General features: G+C 37.4%; 1 protein-coding gene across 2 annotated transcripts in view; it reads left to right on the top strand.

The window, feature by feature from the left end:
* The first annotated feature begins 2,379 nt into the window (after positions 1-2,379).
* The window catches only part of LOC117424151 (netrin-1), an 80,700-nt gene continuing 65,756 nt past the window's right edge, over positions 2,380-17,323 (top strand). The window contains exons 1-2 of one of the 2 annotated variants that reach the window (XM_034040268.3): positions 2,380-2,616; positions 9,651-10,708. In XM_034040268.3, coding sequence (XP_033896159.1) covers positions 9,700-10,708 — 1,009 coding nt within the window. In that variant the 5' untranslated portion in view covers positions 2,380-2,616; positions 9,651-9,699. Of the gene's footprint in view, positions 2,617-9,193; positions 9,271-9,650; positions 10,709-17,323 lie in introns of those variants that run through there. The other variant, XM_058992322.1, reaches the window with a different exon arrangement.

The following is a 17,323-nucleotide window of genomic DNA, read 5'->3' as shown; positions in this document are numbered from 1 at the left end:
TATATATGGTACATTACCCAAAGCTAGCACACGGAAGAAGTGTACTGTAAAGAAATGAAAATAAAATAGAACACCCATCAACGATAATCAGGATTTCTGATAATATTCACTGTTAGAAATGCAAACCACTCGGAATGTATTTGTGATCATGTGTATCTCACACATCAGTTAAAGGGGCTGTGATCTATTCTCTCCTTTTACTATTAATAAATGTTTTGTTTTGATAACCGTTTTTTTCGGGGATAAGTAAACCACAGCAAGCAGCTTGTCTGAAAATCCTATTATCCCTTATTGAAAACAAACTATATAGACAGAAGCAGTTTTTGTTTGTTTGTTTGGAAGTGTGCATTTTCTCTGATTTAGCATTGTGGCGTTCAGAGAACCATGAAATCCACACTATTCAACGCCAGTGTCCGTGTAAGGGCGGGGTGCAGACATATGCATATATACACACATGTTATTGTTTTTTTGTCCACCGACTAAGAAAATTCGAACTTCTTGAAAAAAAATTTGGACTCAGCCTTTGAAGGTGCGAGGAAAAAGGGGTTGGAGTTTAGAAGGGCGTCTTAACGGGGACGTGACCCGAAACCCTTCTGCATTTAGAACGTGTCTTAGAGGTGTAATGGAATTCCCTTTGCTGTCTCTTCAATTACAGGTCTCACTTAAGAGGTAAGACATTATTAACACACCATGTGAACTTCCAGTACTGCAGTGTTCTCAGACAGCTGACTACTTGGTTAATGACACCATTAAAAATGTATTTTTAAAAAAATATAAAATGATTAACTAATATGTAGTAGTAGTATTTTTTATTAACAGACGTATTGGTTTCTGCGGTGTCTGTGTTTTGAAATGAATTACTTTGAGATAAATAAATACATAAATGAATACCTAAATAAATAAACCAGACACGCTGGTGAAAAAAAGAATTTGTTAAATTCAGGAGGATGCTTACAATTGTAGGGGAGACCGGGGACAGTTGTAACATTTTTTACCTTTCTCTCCATTACGCACAGATGATTTTGAGCTAGTCTGACCAGACTGATACAAACAACTTACATCTGTCCTCTACCAATCCCCATAGTTATCCTGTTTTAAGAGCTGATATACACACAGCAAGAGCGCTTGAAATGTAAGGGGTCCAGGCCAGGGTCAGTTGTAACTGGGGGTGGGGGGTAGATGTAACATCCTTTGAAGCATAATTAAATATATAGCAACACATTTCAACTCAATAACATAAATATAACAACAAGAATTGAATATTTCATTTTCACATGAAGCAAATATGTTTGTTTTTTTATTTAACTCAAAAACTGAGTATCTTTATTGAAAAAAAATGTTCACAAAAGGCATTTTTTTGTTGTCCTACTTTTAAAACTTTTTAACATCCCTAAAATTATAGGCCTTATCTAGCAAGAATATGTCACTCTGAATCACAATTGTGATATATTTACATCTTGCTTCCTTCAGAGCAAGATACATGTGCTCAAACACAGTTAATCTAATGGTGTATGGGGTCAATTGTAACACGTGTTGCAACTGGTCCCAACCCAGGGAGCCATTACTAAACCCGCAAGAAAAAAACAAACCTAAGAGTAATCACTTGTGCCAATTATAAATACAGAGATCAGGGATGAGAATGCTAAAAGCCTGGATCCATAAACTGGATAACACAGGTATATATCACAAGAGAAAATTGGGGGGGGAAAGTACTATACTAGTACTCTACTAGGTTTTTGTAGATAAAATCTCAGGGCTTGGCACAGACAGCTCCTCTTCCGCAGGCAGACAGAGAGCTGAACCGAGCATGTGCAGAGTGAGTGATGGCACTGTTCTGATTGGAATTCAAGGTGTTACAACTGTCCCCGGTCTACCCTACTGACGGAGTGTGTTGTCCTAATTTAAAGAATTCGATATACATTTTGTTTGAACCCCAAATTATTAATTTTAAACAATATTTTGTTTGAAGACGACACATGGACTACCCTTTACATTTTTACTTTGTATAAAAAAACGTAGACTGCTGTATTGCCTATTAGTATGTTGCTATAAAATAACAATGAACGAATAAACTAATATAGCCAAAACAGTATAGAATACTTTTGCAGCTTTAAATGTGCACAATGCTTACCTAGTTAACAGTTTTGTTTAAAAAAAAATCAATGCTGCTATATATTTTTCGTTGTTGTGCATCTGAATTTGCAAGCAAAAGTTGTGTTATGATTTATATTTTCACACCTTAACTCTCTCTCTCTCTCTCTCTCTCTCTCTCTCTCTCTCTCTCTCTCTCTCTCACTCTCTGGTCTTTTCTTTTTTCTTTTAGCCTTGAATCAATCCTTGGTAATTCATTTGGCATTTCAGAATAGCAACTGGGCTTGATAAAGCCTGCATTCATCTCCCCATCTAATCTTAACAGAAACTGAAAGAAAAGCCTACGAAGGACTCGGCATTCGGTTACTATTCAAAAGAGCTGTCAATCCTGCCGAATAAATCGCGCCTGATTATTTCAGTTGGGTGTTCTGGGATTTCCATAAAACATACAGAAATAAAACGTTTCTTTACTGGATGGGGGTGGGGGTCGATTTCCATGCGAGGTCAGCTCAGCGATAGAAACGCGTAAGTGAAATTATTTTGCATCTGTATCAAACATGCAGGCACAAAATCTCCCACCGCTATATGTGAGTATTTTCCGCTTTGAAAAATTCTGCGGTTAATATGAAGAATGATGTAAACCTTTCCCAGACAGGACACTAAATTGTATATAAAGTGATCAAGTAATCTTACTTAGTTATAGTGTGCAAATGTTACATTGCTTCTTTTTGTTTGGAATTGTAGTGCATGTGAAATCAAACCACTGGAACTGAAAATCCGGGAACATTGTAAGACTAGGCTATAAGTATATGAATGATGTGGTACATTTGTATTACTTATTGTATGTTAATAAACTGGTGTAAAAACAAATCAAACAATATTCAGTTCAAAATAAAGATCCGCAATTCGATCCACCTGTCACTCGAGAGAGAGAGAAGGTTTAAAATACATTTACAATGATAGAACTGCAGTAAATTCTTTGATTATTACTCGCCCCATTTAGTTAACACAACCAAAACAAAGATTCGGCTGAAGGAACATGCTAGTGCAAGTTATGAATAACAAAAAAAATGAATATAAAAAAAACAGAAATAAATGACGAAAAATGAGTTACAACAACAAATATCTAACAATATATATCTATCCATTTCTTAGCCTATTGCGTATAAAATAAAATGCATTATTATTATTATTATTATTATTATTATTATTATTATTATTATTATTATTATTATTATTATATGCTGCAAACTGAATGAAATCGTATACAGTTCTTAATATTAATGTTGATAGATTATAGTTCCATTTTGATCTGGTTTTATTTATGGCATACCCCATATATCAAGGCATTCCAGTACTTCAGGTTGGATGCCGGCCTTTGCATAAAGTATGGGTTTATAGTTTTGTTAAACCCCCGTGTCTAGTATTTTGCATAACAGTTAGCATTTCTATAACAATGGATTTATAAGCGATGTTCGCCCCCAGAACACGTGGAGCATCTGCATTCTTGCAAGAAACTGAAAAGATTAAAAAAAATACTCATTCAGACTACAAAATAATTAAGAAATCACTGTCAAATAACATATATATGAAACGTGCATTTTAAAACAAAATCTACAAATTCAACACACACACACACACACACACACACACACACACACACACACACACACACACACACACACACACACAAAACGTACTCATGAGCAAATACAATGGTTTACAAGTCTATACCATGTTGGACACCCTTCCTCGCCGATTGACAGTGCGTGATGCAGCACTAAACTATAATACTATGTGTATATATATATATATAATATATATATATATATATATATATATATATATATATATATATATATATATATATATATATATATATATATATATATATATATATATATATACACACACATACATACACACAATTATGCCCTTAATTGGGGTCAGAGTACGCACCAATCCATTCTAATTGCTGAATGGGTTCCGTCAGTTATCAATTTAGAAAGTTAACTAAATTAGGCTTTGAACCTCAGACTCACACGCGATGGAAAAAAGCATTAGGCAAATCAATTCTGTTTTGACAACTGCCTCTAATCGGCTAATTCAAATCTTGCGCAATGTGACTGTTTAGCATTTCGGTTTTTTTTAAATATATATAATCCGTGTAATAAAGTCGACAGGTATGTTCAATAATGTGGAAAACGTGGCTCTCAATAACATAAATATAAGGTATTATACGCTGTTCAAAACTGGACATTGCGAGTGTACACTAATGATCCTTTGAATGGTAAAGCAAATTACGAATTGCATTTTGTAACATGCATGATAAGATGCGTACGTTGTTACAAATTATTTTGAGATATTAACAATCATATTCTATTGGCTAAGGTTTATTGTGGTTGATACAATTAAATGTAGGCTATGGATTTCGAGGTCATTAATCTACATGCCATTTGTAGCCTGCAGACGAAATAATAATAATAATAATAATAATAATAATAATAATAATAATAATAATAATAATAATAATAATTTATTGTAAACGTGTGTGTTGAAATTAACACAGTAATGCGTTTGATTGGGAATGATCGGTTTGTGTTTTATACAGTGTAAAAACAAAGGCTTGTTGAAATCACTATAATTGTAAATCTCTCAATCAAATTCGTAGCAAATAATATGTCCTCCAAAAAGAACATGTAGAGTCTACATTTATAACACGTGCACTGAAACGTATCTCACTTACTTTTAGGTTTCGCTCCCGATTATGAACCAAGTGAATTAATATCCATCTGCCTTGAAGATTTCTCTTTTTTCCCCTTTACTCTCTAACGCTAATTGTGCAGTTATTTGCATGAGGTGATTGTGAGCCTGTGCATGGACTATTGAAGTTATTCAGGGTGTTTGGATAAGACAAACATTGTTCTGTCCCTAAACAAACCCCCAGAAAGGTCAGTCTGGTTCATCCCATTTCTGTAGAGATCTGAAAGTAGCCAGATGATGTGAAAATCGGACCCCTTTCAATAGCAGAAAAATAAATAAGCATGCTAACACACGCACACACACACGCACACGCACACGCACACTATTCACACCCCATTGTCTGCCGATACCAAAATTCATGTGGATATTGTAAGATAACACTGTGTTATTATTGCAGGTAGTGCATCAGTGAACGCGTGCATCAGCTATGCATATAATAGACCATAATTGTAATAACAAGCAGTTTATTGTGTTGGAAAGGGGTCAATGCAATTAACTGGGAAAGAGATTTGGGGGAAATGTATATTCTTGCAAAAATGTATAGGTTTGGTTACAGTTGTTGTACTTAAGTAAAAACAAAAAAGCGTCTATAACGACTAAATAATAATAATAATAATAATAATAATAATAATAATAATAATACACACACACACATTTTGATATCCACCCTGAAATGGATCATATTAGTTGAACTAAAAACCAAAAAGTTTAACAAATTAATTGTATTTCGTTGAGCAGTCATAAGATGCCCAAATACAGACTAAAGGAACGACTGCAATTGTCAGATTTTCCAAGCTGACTAAATCTGCTTCCTAATTGGGATCTCTCAGTCGTGACCTCTGTCTATTAGGAAGAAGACTGAGTTGTAAAAAGCATTTGGAGAAGTATTTGGGGGGCTGTTTCACGTTGAAGAGTTAACAAATTTCCCATCACTACACGCTGTCAAGGAGGGGGAGAGCGGGGGTGATCGGGGCTGCAGAAGCCGGGCTAGCCTGTGGGGAGAGCGGGTGCAGTGCCAGAAACATCCCGCTGGGTGAGCAGGGCCTTGAGCAGATTAACCACGCACTAATTTGATTCACAACAGACCATTTATTTTGCTTACTCCAAAGGCATTCAGATATACATTTGCACAGCGCCCAATTCTGAGTATGTGGCACTGGGCGTTGTTTTGTTTTCAAAGCAGGCATGTGCAAAGTGCCAAAACCCGACGCTTATTGAGTGACAATTGCAATGAGCAAGGTTGCCAGAGGGCACCTTAGTTGCAAAATACAACTGCCCCGTCTAATGAAGGAACTCATTACCTTCACAAGGCGCTCCTTACAGTTGCTTTCTTCAATTTGCGATGCTATAAGTGAGGGAGGGGTGTGTGCTTTTGAGATAAGAAAAAAAAAACCCTTTCACGGCCAGAGCTGTCATAACACGTGCTAAACTCGGAGAAACCCATAGAAAGCAGCATCTCCTGGCTAGGCTAACCGCTACACGGCTACATTGCTGGAAGTGTATGTGTGTGTGAGCGAGAGAGACAGGATGAGTGAAAGTGGTGGGTTGTTTTGTTACTGGGTGTATCACGTTTGTCACAACTGAACTGGAAGTCGTGTCTGCATGCCTCCTCTTTTTCGAACGCGGAATGTGCACGGGCACTCCATACCCTTCAAGATTGCGCGTGCATCCCAACTGGGTTATATCAATCAGCTGTCAGTCAATGCTGTATGTTGTATAATCCTCCGACCCTATTAAAGGAACGTGGGTTCTTTCAGGACCTTTCTGCAATGACATAAGACACATAAAATACATGCAATTATTATAAGATCACTAACAGAAATGCACACTTGGCATTGTATGTACAAAAAGTAAATAAACGAATCTGGTGTCAGGCATGTTTGTGTTGAATGTATGGCCCTCTCTGGTGGTATATTCTGCACAGGTCAGAAAATTGGTTTCCTGCTTTACACCAACCGGTCTTGCTTACTGCAAAAACAGACACATGTCCTCTGGTGGATTAGATGCCTGGCATTGTTGACAGACAAACTTTACCATCCGAGTATCAAGGTGTGTCTCGTTAGAAAACAAAACACTCAGATATTCAACAAAATAAAAGGACCCTCTCATTGATGATAATAAGATGCGTCTTTTAAACACGCCCTTATCTCAGTTTTTTTAAACAGCAGTTTCGTTTCCAGCATGGGTTTGCTGTGTGACATTTGATTATAAAATGCATTTAAAAAATGACTTCAAAGTATCTGCAACCATTTGCCGAGAAAATTAAGTATCCTGTTAAAATCCAGATAATTTTAAAACCTTGTATTTACGGACCACAAAGAGCTTGCACCTGACTGTGGCTAAAAGCTGAAACTACTATTCTGGAGATCACATGCACTACCAATTGTGTAATATCTACAGGCGTGCATACACAATTCAAATCACTTTGAAATTAAGATTTACAAGCAAACTCTGATGATTTTTAAGCTGAATGAAAAGTGTATTTAGTCACTACTTATTTGTCAATTTGTTTTTGTCATAATTTATTTAACGCACGCATGGTTAAAAAAAAAGTGTGCTAATTGACTGTAGGTTGTATCATTAAATCGTTTCCAGTTGTACTGTGACAATTAAATAATCAGGGTAGTTCAAATACTTGACACGACTGCCTGCGTTGTTACTGAAATGTGTGAGAGGGGGAAAAAAAGCCCTTTTGATAAAATGCACATTTGTGTCAATTGAAGAATGGATTTGTGGTTTAGTGAAAGTGGTACTGAGAGCGGCGAGCCCCGGGTGTGTCAGGGATTGATTTATAACTCGTTGCTTGAATAACCACACGCCTGGCGACACTGCTACTTATTAACGAGGTCTAACACAGGCGTTCCCAAACTAAATTAAATTCAATCAGCACTTCACTAGCAAAAATGTGCTTAGATCTCCCACGTTCCAATCAGAATTACACCAAACATGTGCTATTGAAATAATGAATTCAGTATGTGATCTGTGTACAGCCAGCGCAGTTTGAATGTTAACCAGACGAGGGTAAAAATCCAATGGCATCCGCTAGTATATTAATTCAGCACCCAACTAAAATCTCTGTATGTTGTCAAGCCATCGTTCTGAATAGAAAATGACTTTTCACACATATATTGTAATAGAACCAGAACCAAAGATCTCTGATTATGGATACAAATATAACTGAGAAAAAAAGCACAATTTCCAATTATAATTTCCTCCATTTATCTATGAGAATAATTAAATACATTTTTTTTCCCGTGGTATATGATGGTCTAGCTGAAGCGTGTCAGTCAGTTAATGGACAGAAAGTTACAACCATTGAAGATAACATTACAATTTCTCACAATAAAACAACTTTAGTATGATAGTTTAGTGCTTTTTTTTTTTTTTTTTTTTTTTTTTTACACAATATAAACTACGTGCAGTTTATAAACAAATAAAATGTATAAACTGTAATTCCAATACAGGAAATTCTGTCACAGATTATACTTATTGTTAAATAAATAAATAAATAAATAAATAAATAAATAAATAAAACTTTTTAACTATCTGATCTTATCAACACTGCATCTGACTAAACTGCTCTCTTGCTGGTGAAAGTGACTCGTTTTTGAGGCGAACGAATTTAAACGGATTAAATTTATAAGGAAGATTTTTTTTTTCTTCGAAAAATATTGTCCTCCTTATTAAGCATGCGAACACAAATCTGCGCCATGAACTGCATATAAAATGCATGAAGCAATATGAAGTAAAATAAGCAACTCTCGTTAATGAGGACTGAGACAACTTTCTTACACCTTCTGTAAAATGCATTGCATTGGATGAAGAAGCTGTTCGCTGAGCTGTGCCAGTATATACAGACCTGTTGCTTGTGTGAATCGAATGCCTGCCCCCTTCCTCTATTGATGAACAGCCAGTGGATGTCGTTGTTTGCTCCTTGCTGCGTGTTAAGAATGTCACTCCTCAAGATGACCTCAAGCTCACTGGAAGCTGGGCTCGTCCTTCACTTTCTATAGAGAGACACCGAGAGCAGCAGGCACACCAGAGAGGCAGCGAGGCGCTGGGAGACACCAATTTAGGGATTGTGCACATCTGGATTTATTGAAACAAAACACATTTTTTGTGTTTAGTATTATATATATATATATATAAATGTAATTCAACGTGTGCCATCCCAGCGAGAAAAAGAAATACCACCACGGGCTTTAAAAATATATATATATATATATATATATATATAGAGAGAGAGAGAGAGAGAGAGAGAGAGAGAGAGAGAGGGAGATATATATATATATATATATATATATATATATATATATATATATATATATATATTTCTTAACTTAGTTTGAATGACACCTCTGCTGTGTTGGGCTGTTGTACAGAGGTACAGTTTCCTATGAGGAGTTCCAATACCTCGTAAGAATGTTTAACTCATTTTGCATTTGAATTGAAGTGTGTGCCAGTGTTTTTTTTAAGTTATGTGATAAGAGCGTCCTGTGGGAAAGGCTTGAGGAAGCTATCATTAAGAAGTTTACATGACCGTTCTAAGGTTCATTTCTGTTTCAGTGATGCTCTTTGGTAACAGTGCTGGAAACGATCGATACTTTACTACACAAAGTATGGCGGTGTCACCGCTTTTATTTCTATTATACCGTTCTATAGTCCATTGTCACTTTTAACTTTTTATTTTCAAAGCATGTGCTTTATTCTACGATCCTATTAATAACACGTATCTGCTGTTATAAAGTATCTTTTAAAAGTATAAAGCATGTTTTATTTTTCTCTCCGCCCTATAGGTAACGGCTGTTAATTTCAGCGCAAAGACGCACACGCCCAAGGATTACAATGCTTTGGGGGGCTTTGGTCACTGTTGTGGCTCTGTCCTTGTTGGTGGAAGACGTTACTGGTGGTTATGGGATGAGCATGTTTGCTGCTCAGACGTCCCCGCCGGACCCGTGTTACGATGAGAACGGCAACCCAAGAAGATGCATCCCTGACTTTGTCAACTCCGCGTTCGGCAAGGAGGTGCGGGTCTCCAGCACCTGTGGTAAGCCGCCGGCGCGGTACTGCGTGGTGACGCAGAAAGCAGAGGAGAAGTCCAGGAACTGTCACATCTGCGACGCCGGAGACCCCAAAAAGACTCACCCGCCAGCCTACCTGACAGATCTGAACAACCCGCACAACCTCACCTGCTGGCAGTCCGAAAATTACCTCCAGTACCCGCAGAATGTCACCTTGACTCTGTCCCTGGGCAAAAAATTCGAGGTCACCTACGTGAGTCTGCAGTTTTGCTCGCCCAGACCCGAATCCATGGCCATCTACAAGTCTATGGACTACGGCAAATCGTGGGTCCCGTTCCAGTTCTACTCGACGCAGTGCAGGAAGATGTACAACAAGCCCAGCAAAGCGGCAATCACCAAGCAAAACGAACAGGAGGCGATCTGCACCGACTCCCACACCGACATGCATCCGCTCTCCGGGGGACTTATTGCCTTCAGCACCCTGGATGGTAGACCCTCGGCTCACGACTTTGACAATTCGCCCGTTCTTCAGGACTGGGTGACCGCCACTGACATCAAGGTGGCATTCAGCCGCCTGCACACTTTTGGGGACGAGAACGAGGACGATTCGGAGCTGGCTCGGGACTCGTATTTTTACGCGGTGTCAGACCTACAGGTCGGGGGGCGCTGCAAGTGCAGTGGCCACGCTTCCAGGTGCGTCAAGGACAGGGATGACGATTTGGTTTGCGAGTGCAAGCACAATACTGCGGGGCCGGAGTGTGACCGGTGCAAACCATTCCACTATGACAGACCGTGGCAACGCGCAACAGCCAGAGAGGCAAATGAATGTGTGGGTAAGTTCAATTTGCAGAACTTTTCATATTTATTTTATTTATCATAATGGGCACCTTCTGATATGATTTGTAATTCAGTTATTCTTACGGACAGGGTATCTTGATACACATTTGAAATATGCTACAGACGTGTCTTGGTTTGTACTAGTATGAGACCAAAAATACTAACCTATAATCGCTTATTAGCGATGTAGGAATCTACAGTGCAATCTTATGTCTTATGTTGTAGTAATCTTGGTGTATGGCAGAAAAGAGAGTTCCTCTGGTCGTTCTATAGAACCATTAGTACCATATTTAGGGGGTTCCAAAACTTCCAATCAGGCATTCCTAATATGATGAATCTACTTATTGAACCCTTATTGTTCAATTGTGTTTCTTTATAAAACCCAAACACAATAAGGATACCAGAGAATGCACACAGAACGTGTAGAGTTCTGAATCTGACTAGAATGTTTTGCCATTTTGACACATGCAACTAATGTGGACAGCATGGAACCGGCGAACCCTCCAGATCCCCCGCCATATCAAATGTGTTGGTTTTGCACCTAATTAAATAATTCATTAATTGCGGGATCAAGCCTATAGGGGGCGGGTAGCTTTTGTCTACTAGGTTTTAGATCCCAGGGTTTTCTGGTTGTATACAAATAATTGCATTTTAAAAGGATGCCAGTGCATATGTCTAATCTCATAACAAATTAGTCACTGTCTTTTTAACACAGATAATTACTTGTAATGATCCTCGTTTTTTACCCTTAATATGTCACAGTAAAGGGTCCTGTAAAGATTTTGCATTTGCAATCTAATTGTGGAAGTATATATCTGAATGCAGAGGTGGCATGCAACTTTTGAAATCTTAAATTCACTGAAAAGTAGTTAAGTAACGGTAGCCTTAACAGTATGGATTGCGCAAGCCGATGTGAATGATTTTAATTATCTATCGAGGTCGTTTTAATGTGCTTTACTCATGGTTTTAATTTTTTTATGAACCACTTCAAACCTTTTAAACAAAATATGCATTCATGTTGATTACAAACTAAAACATTCTTAAAAGACCACCGATATCAGGAAGTTATGTGACAAAGAATACTTAGCAGAAAAAAATAACAAAATACTAAAATAGCATGACAGAACATATATGTTACTGGATTTACAATAAACTAAACAGAAGGGAGAAAATACCTGTTTTTCAAATGACTGAAATTCAAAGACCTAGAAATGTATTGATGTTTTTTTTTTGTTTTTTTTTTTATGCACAACTTTTAATGCTGATTTGTGTTTTCTGATTAGGAACTCATTTTTTGCAAACAATTTCGTTTAAACGGTATTAAACTATCGAATGTGTCACTTCTGATGAAACTTTACATTTAAAAAATGCATACTTTATGCATCATCCATCAGCTATAGCGTGGCACGTTCCAGCAGGTTATTTTGTTAAGTAAGAATGTGTATTGAAATATTCTTAATAAGTCAGGAGGATACTGGATCATTTGGGAGCCTGGGTCAACTGAATATCGCTTTTTGCAAACCATTTTCATGAACTAATGGAGCTCAGTCACTAAGGATTGTAAAATGTAAGAGCATTGGAATCTTTGGTAACGCTTTATATTGCGTGGCATACATTACTATTAAATAGAGATGCAATTGCATATTAAATTAATGTTTAATTAATATTTAATAGATATGCAATTGATATTAAATTTACGTTCAATTATTCCTTGTTACTTTCCATTAACATTTAAGTCAGATGAACTGTATTTTCAATTAAAAACATGCAAACAATGGGAAATTCTTACATATTTTCAAGGGTAACAAAACGTAATATAAATGGACGTGATAGGCAATTACATTTCCGTGCCACATTTAGCAGGAAACCAGCTATTGCATATGTATTAAATATGAATTTAACATTAATTTAATATGCAATTGCACATCTATTTAATATTAATTTATGCCATGCAATATAAAGGGTTACCGAATCTTTTACTAAGGTGTACAGAAAACAATGCATCAAGACTAGCAAGAGGACATTGGGGGAATAGTGTTAAACAACTAACATGTAAGCCTATTGCAAAACATACAAGAAACAAAGAAACGTATGTTAGAGGAACCAGATTGGAATTTCATGGTAATACATGTCTGAATTACATCTTAAATAAAATGTGTATATTTTGTAACTCATGGGTGGAGGAAACACACAGCCATCATCACGATGAAAAAAAGTATTTTATCATGCCAGCCCCTTGCAAAATGCATTTCCTTTATTCTTAAAATCGACTAATTAGATAGCGTATCAGTATTTTGCTTTGTTTTTGGTATCATGTGGTCTATTTAATGGGTTTTACATGAAACCAAATGGTTCAGAACCTTAAGGGGTTTTCATCATTCAAAAGTAAGTTACATAATGGGTACCCTTAATTAATGTGGATCTCAAACCAAAAATATTGTGTTCCTGCTGAGCGCAAGAACTCAATGGCGGTCAGGGTGGGTGAATGTACCGCAATGGTCATATTAAACCCATTGTACTGACACCCGATCGGACTGTAATCAATGCATTGAATCGGCGTTATCAAGACACATCAGACCCATTGGAATGGTGTGTGTGGTCCCCCATGAGTAACACATGGGGTCCGTTAGGTGATCACCAACGCATTGAAAGGTGATGATAGGGCTGCCCAGCCTCATGAGAGAAACGTTAACAGATTGACGTTTCTGCATTTCTCCTTTCTGGTGGAAAAAACGTTACGTTCACTTTCAACCACAGTGCTTCGCGGCACTGTGGTTGAAAGCTTCCAATGGGTCTGATGTGTCTTGATAACGCCGATTCAGTGCATTGATTACAGTCCGATCGGGTGGTACTGACGCCTCTGATCAGTAAAGAAGGGTTCTTCATAGAACTTCATGGAGCCCGAAGGAACTATATATATATATATAATATGTCTATCAGAAGATTCGCATTGAAAGTGTCCTTTAAGTGTACAAAGAGTGCAGCCTGTGTTTTATCTGGGCGAATTCTTAAACAGCTGGACACGAGTCGCTGCTGTGATTCTCATTAACACCTACTACTGAAAACCTTCCTGGGCAGAGATATGGGAACCTTAGCATGAACAATGCACAGTGCCTGCCAGAAGCAAAGTATAGCTCATTTGTATTGTATAACACTACATTCATTAAAAGTTTAGCAACGGTAATAGTACATTGCTAGTAATGCTTCACGAGAGAGAGAGAGAGAGAGAGAGAGAGAGAGAGAGAGAGAGAGAGAGAGAGAGAACGAAAGTAAAATTGCAATTGAATGTATGGGAAAGAGGGTCGCAGAAATATATATATATATATATATATATATATATATATATATATATATATATATATATATCAATTAGTTTATCAACAGAATAAATATCTTTCAGGAACATGTTTTGTTCTTTTTTTCAGTTGGCTGGTATGATCGGTGAGTAAAACTCATGCATCATTATAAGGTCAGATCTTCAAAGTTTTTGTAAGCATTGGAGTTTTAAAACATAAAGAATGTAGTTTCAGCTTTAAATAATTAAAAAGCCATACTTAATACAAATAAATAAATAAATAAATACATAATCAGATGCTTTCAATGCTCTAAAAATGACAACTGTTTTATTACAGGAAAGAGTGACACTTTTATTCAATTATTAATTATTACTTTGAATTGCTTTCCATTTGTAATTCACACGACTTTGAGCGCTGCCCTCAATGTTAGCTTTATTAATCAAAATGAAAATCGACAGAGTGTATTTTCAAAACCGCAGCCTGCTGTCTAATCATTCACAGTTTTGTACCGCTTTTATGGAGCCTTGCAGACAGTAAACTTGAAATGATTTATTTTAGGAATACAATGGATTTCCTTTTCGAAACTGGGTTTTTACGTATCACTGTCGGACAGCAATTGTATTTCCCTCAAACATATTATTAAATCATAAATCAATCGCATAATATAGCGGCATTTCAATAAAAAAAGAAGGAAAAACACCAGATGAACCTGAAGGAGACCACTGGTGCTAAACTGAGAGAGAGTACAGGGCTGCTAAATCTCAAGCAGCCAAACGACTATTCATCTTTGCCATATAACTATCATTCGTATAACTGTGGTTCCTGCACTTGTCAGAGTTAGCGAAGTTCACCTAAACCGGACCAATGGGAGGACGCGCTGAGATTAAATATTGGTACTGATTATGCCTGTACTCGCTATGTGGGGTGATGTCATGGATGTATTACATGCTTCAGGTAAGAATTGCATACCCCTCCCCTCCCTCCTGAACATGCTATCTCAGTTGGGAATTCAGTTATGTTCAGTGCAAATAAACATAGGCTATATATTAAGCAATATGTCATAATCATATACTTTTAGGTGTACAGCTGCAAAAAAGTATCGGTTACAGTTATTCTTATGACCTTTGAGGTTTGTGTCTTTTATCCATTTTAATGGGACGTATAACCAAATGCTTAAGTAGTGTTTACGCACGACTATAAGGGCCAGGCTTGGCAACACTAGGCTGTGTATAGGGTCCTCTGGGATCCAAACGGGTCATTTACGTGAAATTAAGCTTTTCAGAAACAGAAAAGACCACAGGGACAAGACGTTTTAAACACGATATATCTTTAGGGCACAAAACCTGTTTGGTCGTGCTCGCAGAAATCGATCAATCAATCCGTCAGTCAATCAGTCAATAAACAATTTTGCCTCAGTGTATTCGTGTTTTAGCCCAGAGATATGAACTAAAGGGAGTAAACACATAGATAATAAAAACGAACGTGGTTCGACGTAGGCTAGGTCCTTTTATCAGGCGAGGCTGTGTGACGCTGGAAGGTATATGACAGCGTGACATTGAAAAGGTGGTGGACCGCTACAGTTACAACGCGGCTTGATAACCAGGTGTATCAGCCAAGCAAAACCATTCATTCCCTTTGCCAGGTTTCAACCGTGCGATTCTGATTGTAGCTGGTTTGTTTAGTAGGCCTATATATTCTGATATAGAGGCGCGCTCCTTAACATACAGGTAAGCTGCAGTGAAGTCAACCAAAAAAAGCTAATAATAATAATAATAATAATAATAATAATAATAATAATAATAGGTTAATTTATTCTACTCAACTACATGTAGAAAACCAGCATTCACTTTGAAATATGTTGTGTTTTACCTGAGATGTTATCTCTTTTATGTGTGTGTGTGTGTGTGTGTGTGTGTGTGTGTGTGTGTCTGGTTTTTTGCATTCTTGAAGTAAGTGTAGGTGCGTGAAAATAAAAGCAACGACCCGCACATTCTTGTATTTAAGGTTACAAGTAGTAAGGGAGATATGAAAACGAAGGATGTTATTGAAACAGTCAAATGCAGGCCCTTGTGTTTGCGGCACATAAAACACTGTATTTACACAAGTGAAAAACATTATAAAACACTACTACAATAATACAGAGGAGATGTTGCAATAGCGGCTGCGAGATAAGATATTGTGGATATTGTTAGGATTTGTTGCGGCAGGTGTTTTCTCTGTAATCAGTTGCGATAGCTGAGGTTTTCCCTTACCCTTGGCAAGCTGATAAAAGAAAAAACCGAACACACAAGCAGCAAACTGGAGCAAAGCAAACAGAGGCTTTTTACACATTATTTTGCCACTCAGAACTTATCTGCAAACGTCAAATAAAGACAGCCGCTGATAATGATGTTTTATCGCCAGACGCCTTTAGTGTCTTCGGGAAAATTTTGAAGGTCGTCGCTCCTCTAGCCATGGTGGTGATGTGCGCTGTGGTTTGAGCTCCTTTGTTTGATGTGGTGGTTCTGCAAAGTTAAGCCAGAATTACCGAAGGCGTCCAAATGGATGTTTAGGTTATCACTTTGGAATGTACCCAAACTCTATATAAAACTAAATGCAATTGCAGTTGTTTATCCAGGACCAGCGCAAGGATTTTTGCCGCTCTCCCTTCTCACTCTTTTTTAAAATTGTAGCTATCTATCTATCTATACCAGGCATCAAAAGAAACATCACTATTATAACACATTTATTTTTCGAAAAAAATAACGTATACAAATGATGGATAGACGAAATGTTTTTGGTTTCTTTTTAATCACTCGATCAGTCAACCTTGACCATGATATGCTTGAGTGACTATGAAGCATATGCACTTAATCACCTAATTAGTGAGACAGTTGATTGGACACTGGATATGGAGTGATTTCAGCTGTTGAATTGCAAGCTTGAATAAAAACAATAAAGAAAATCACAGAAAAACACCAATATGCCACGTCTGTCAAGAGAGCAGCGCCTTCGTGCAATCGGTATGTTGGAGGCTGGACTAAGGCAGCTGTGGCTCGCCGTCTTGGGTGCTCACAGCCAGCAATTTCAAACCTGGCGAGACGGTATAACCAGACACACTCTGTCAATGACAGGCCACGAACTGGCAGACCAAGAGTCACAACACCTGCCCAAGATCGACAGATCATTCTGCAGCATCTTCGTGATGTCAGTTGTTAATCAGCACAATAAAAAGTCACTGCACCTGCTCTAAAACAGAGTTTGTCATTTTTCGATGACATCTAGTGAATTCTATCCAAAATATATACGTTTCTTTTGATGCTCAAATATAAGTGA

This window comes from Acipenser ruthenus, chromosome 19 (genome assembly GCF_902713425.1).
Source record: "Acipenser ruthenus chromosome 19, fAciRut3.2 maternal haplotype, whole genome shotgun sequence".
In the NCBI taxonomy this organism is placed as follows: Eukaryota; Metazoa; Chordata; class Actinopteri; order Acipenseriformes; family Acipenseridae; genus Acipenser; species Acipenser ruthenus.
This window is presented reverse-complemented; position numbering and strand designations above follow the sequence as displayed.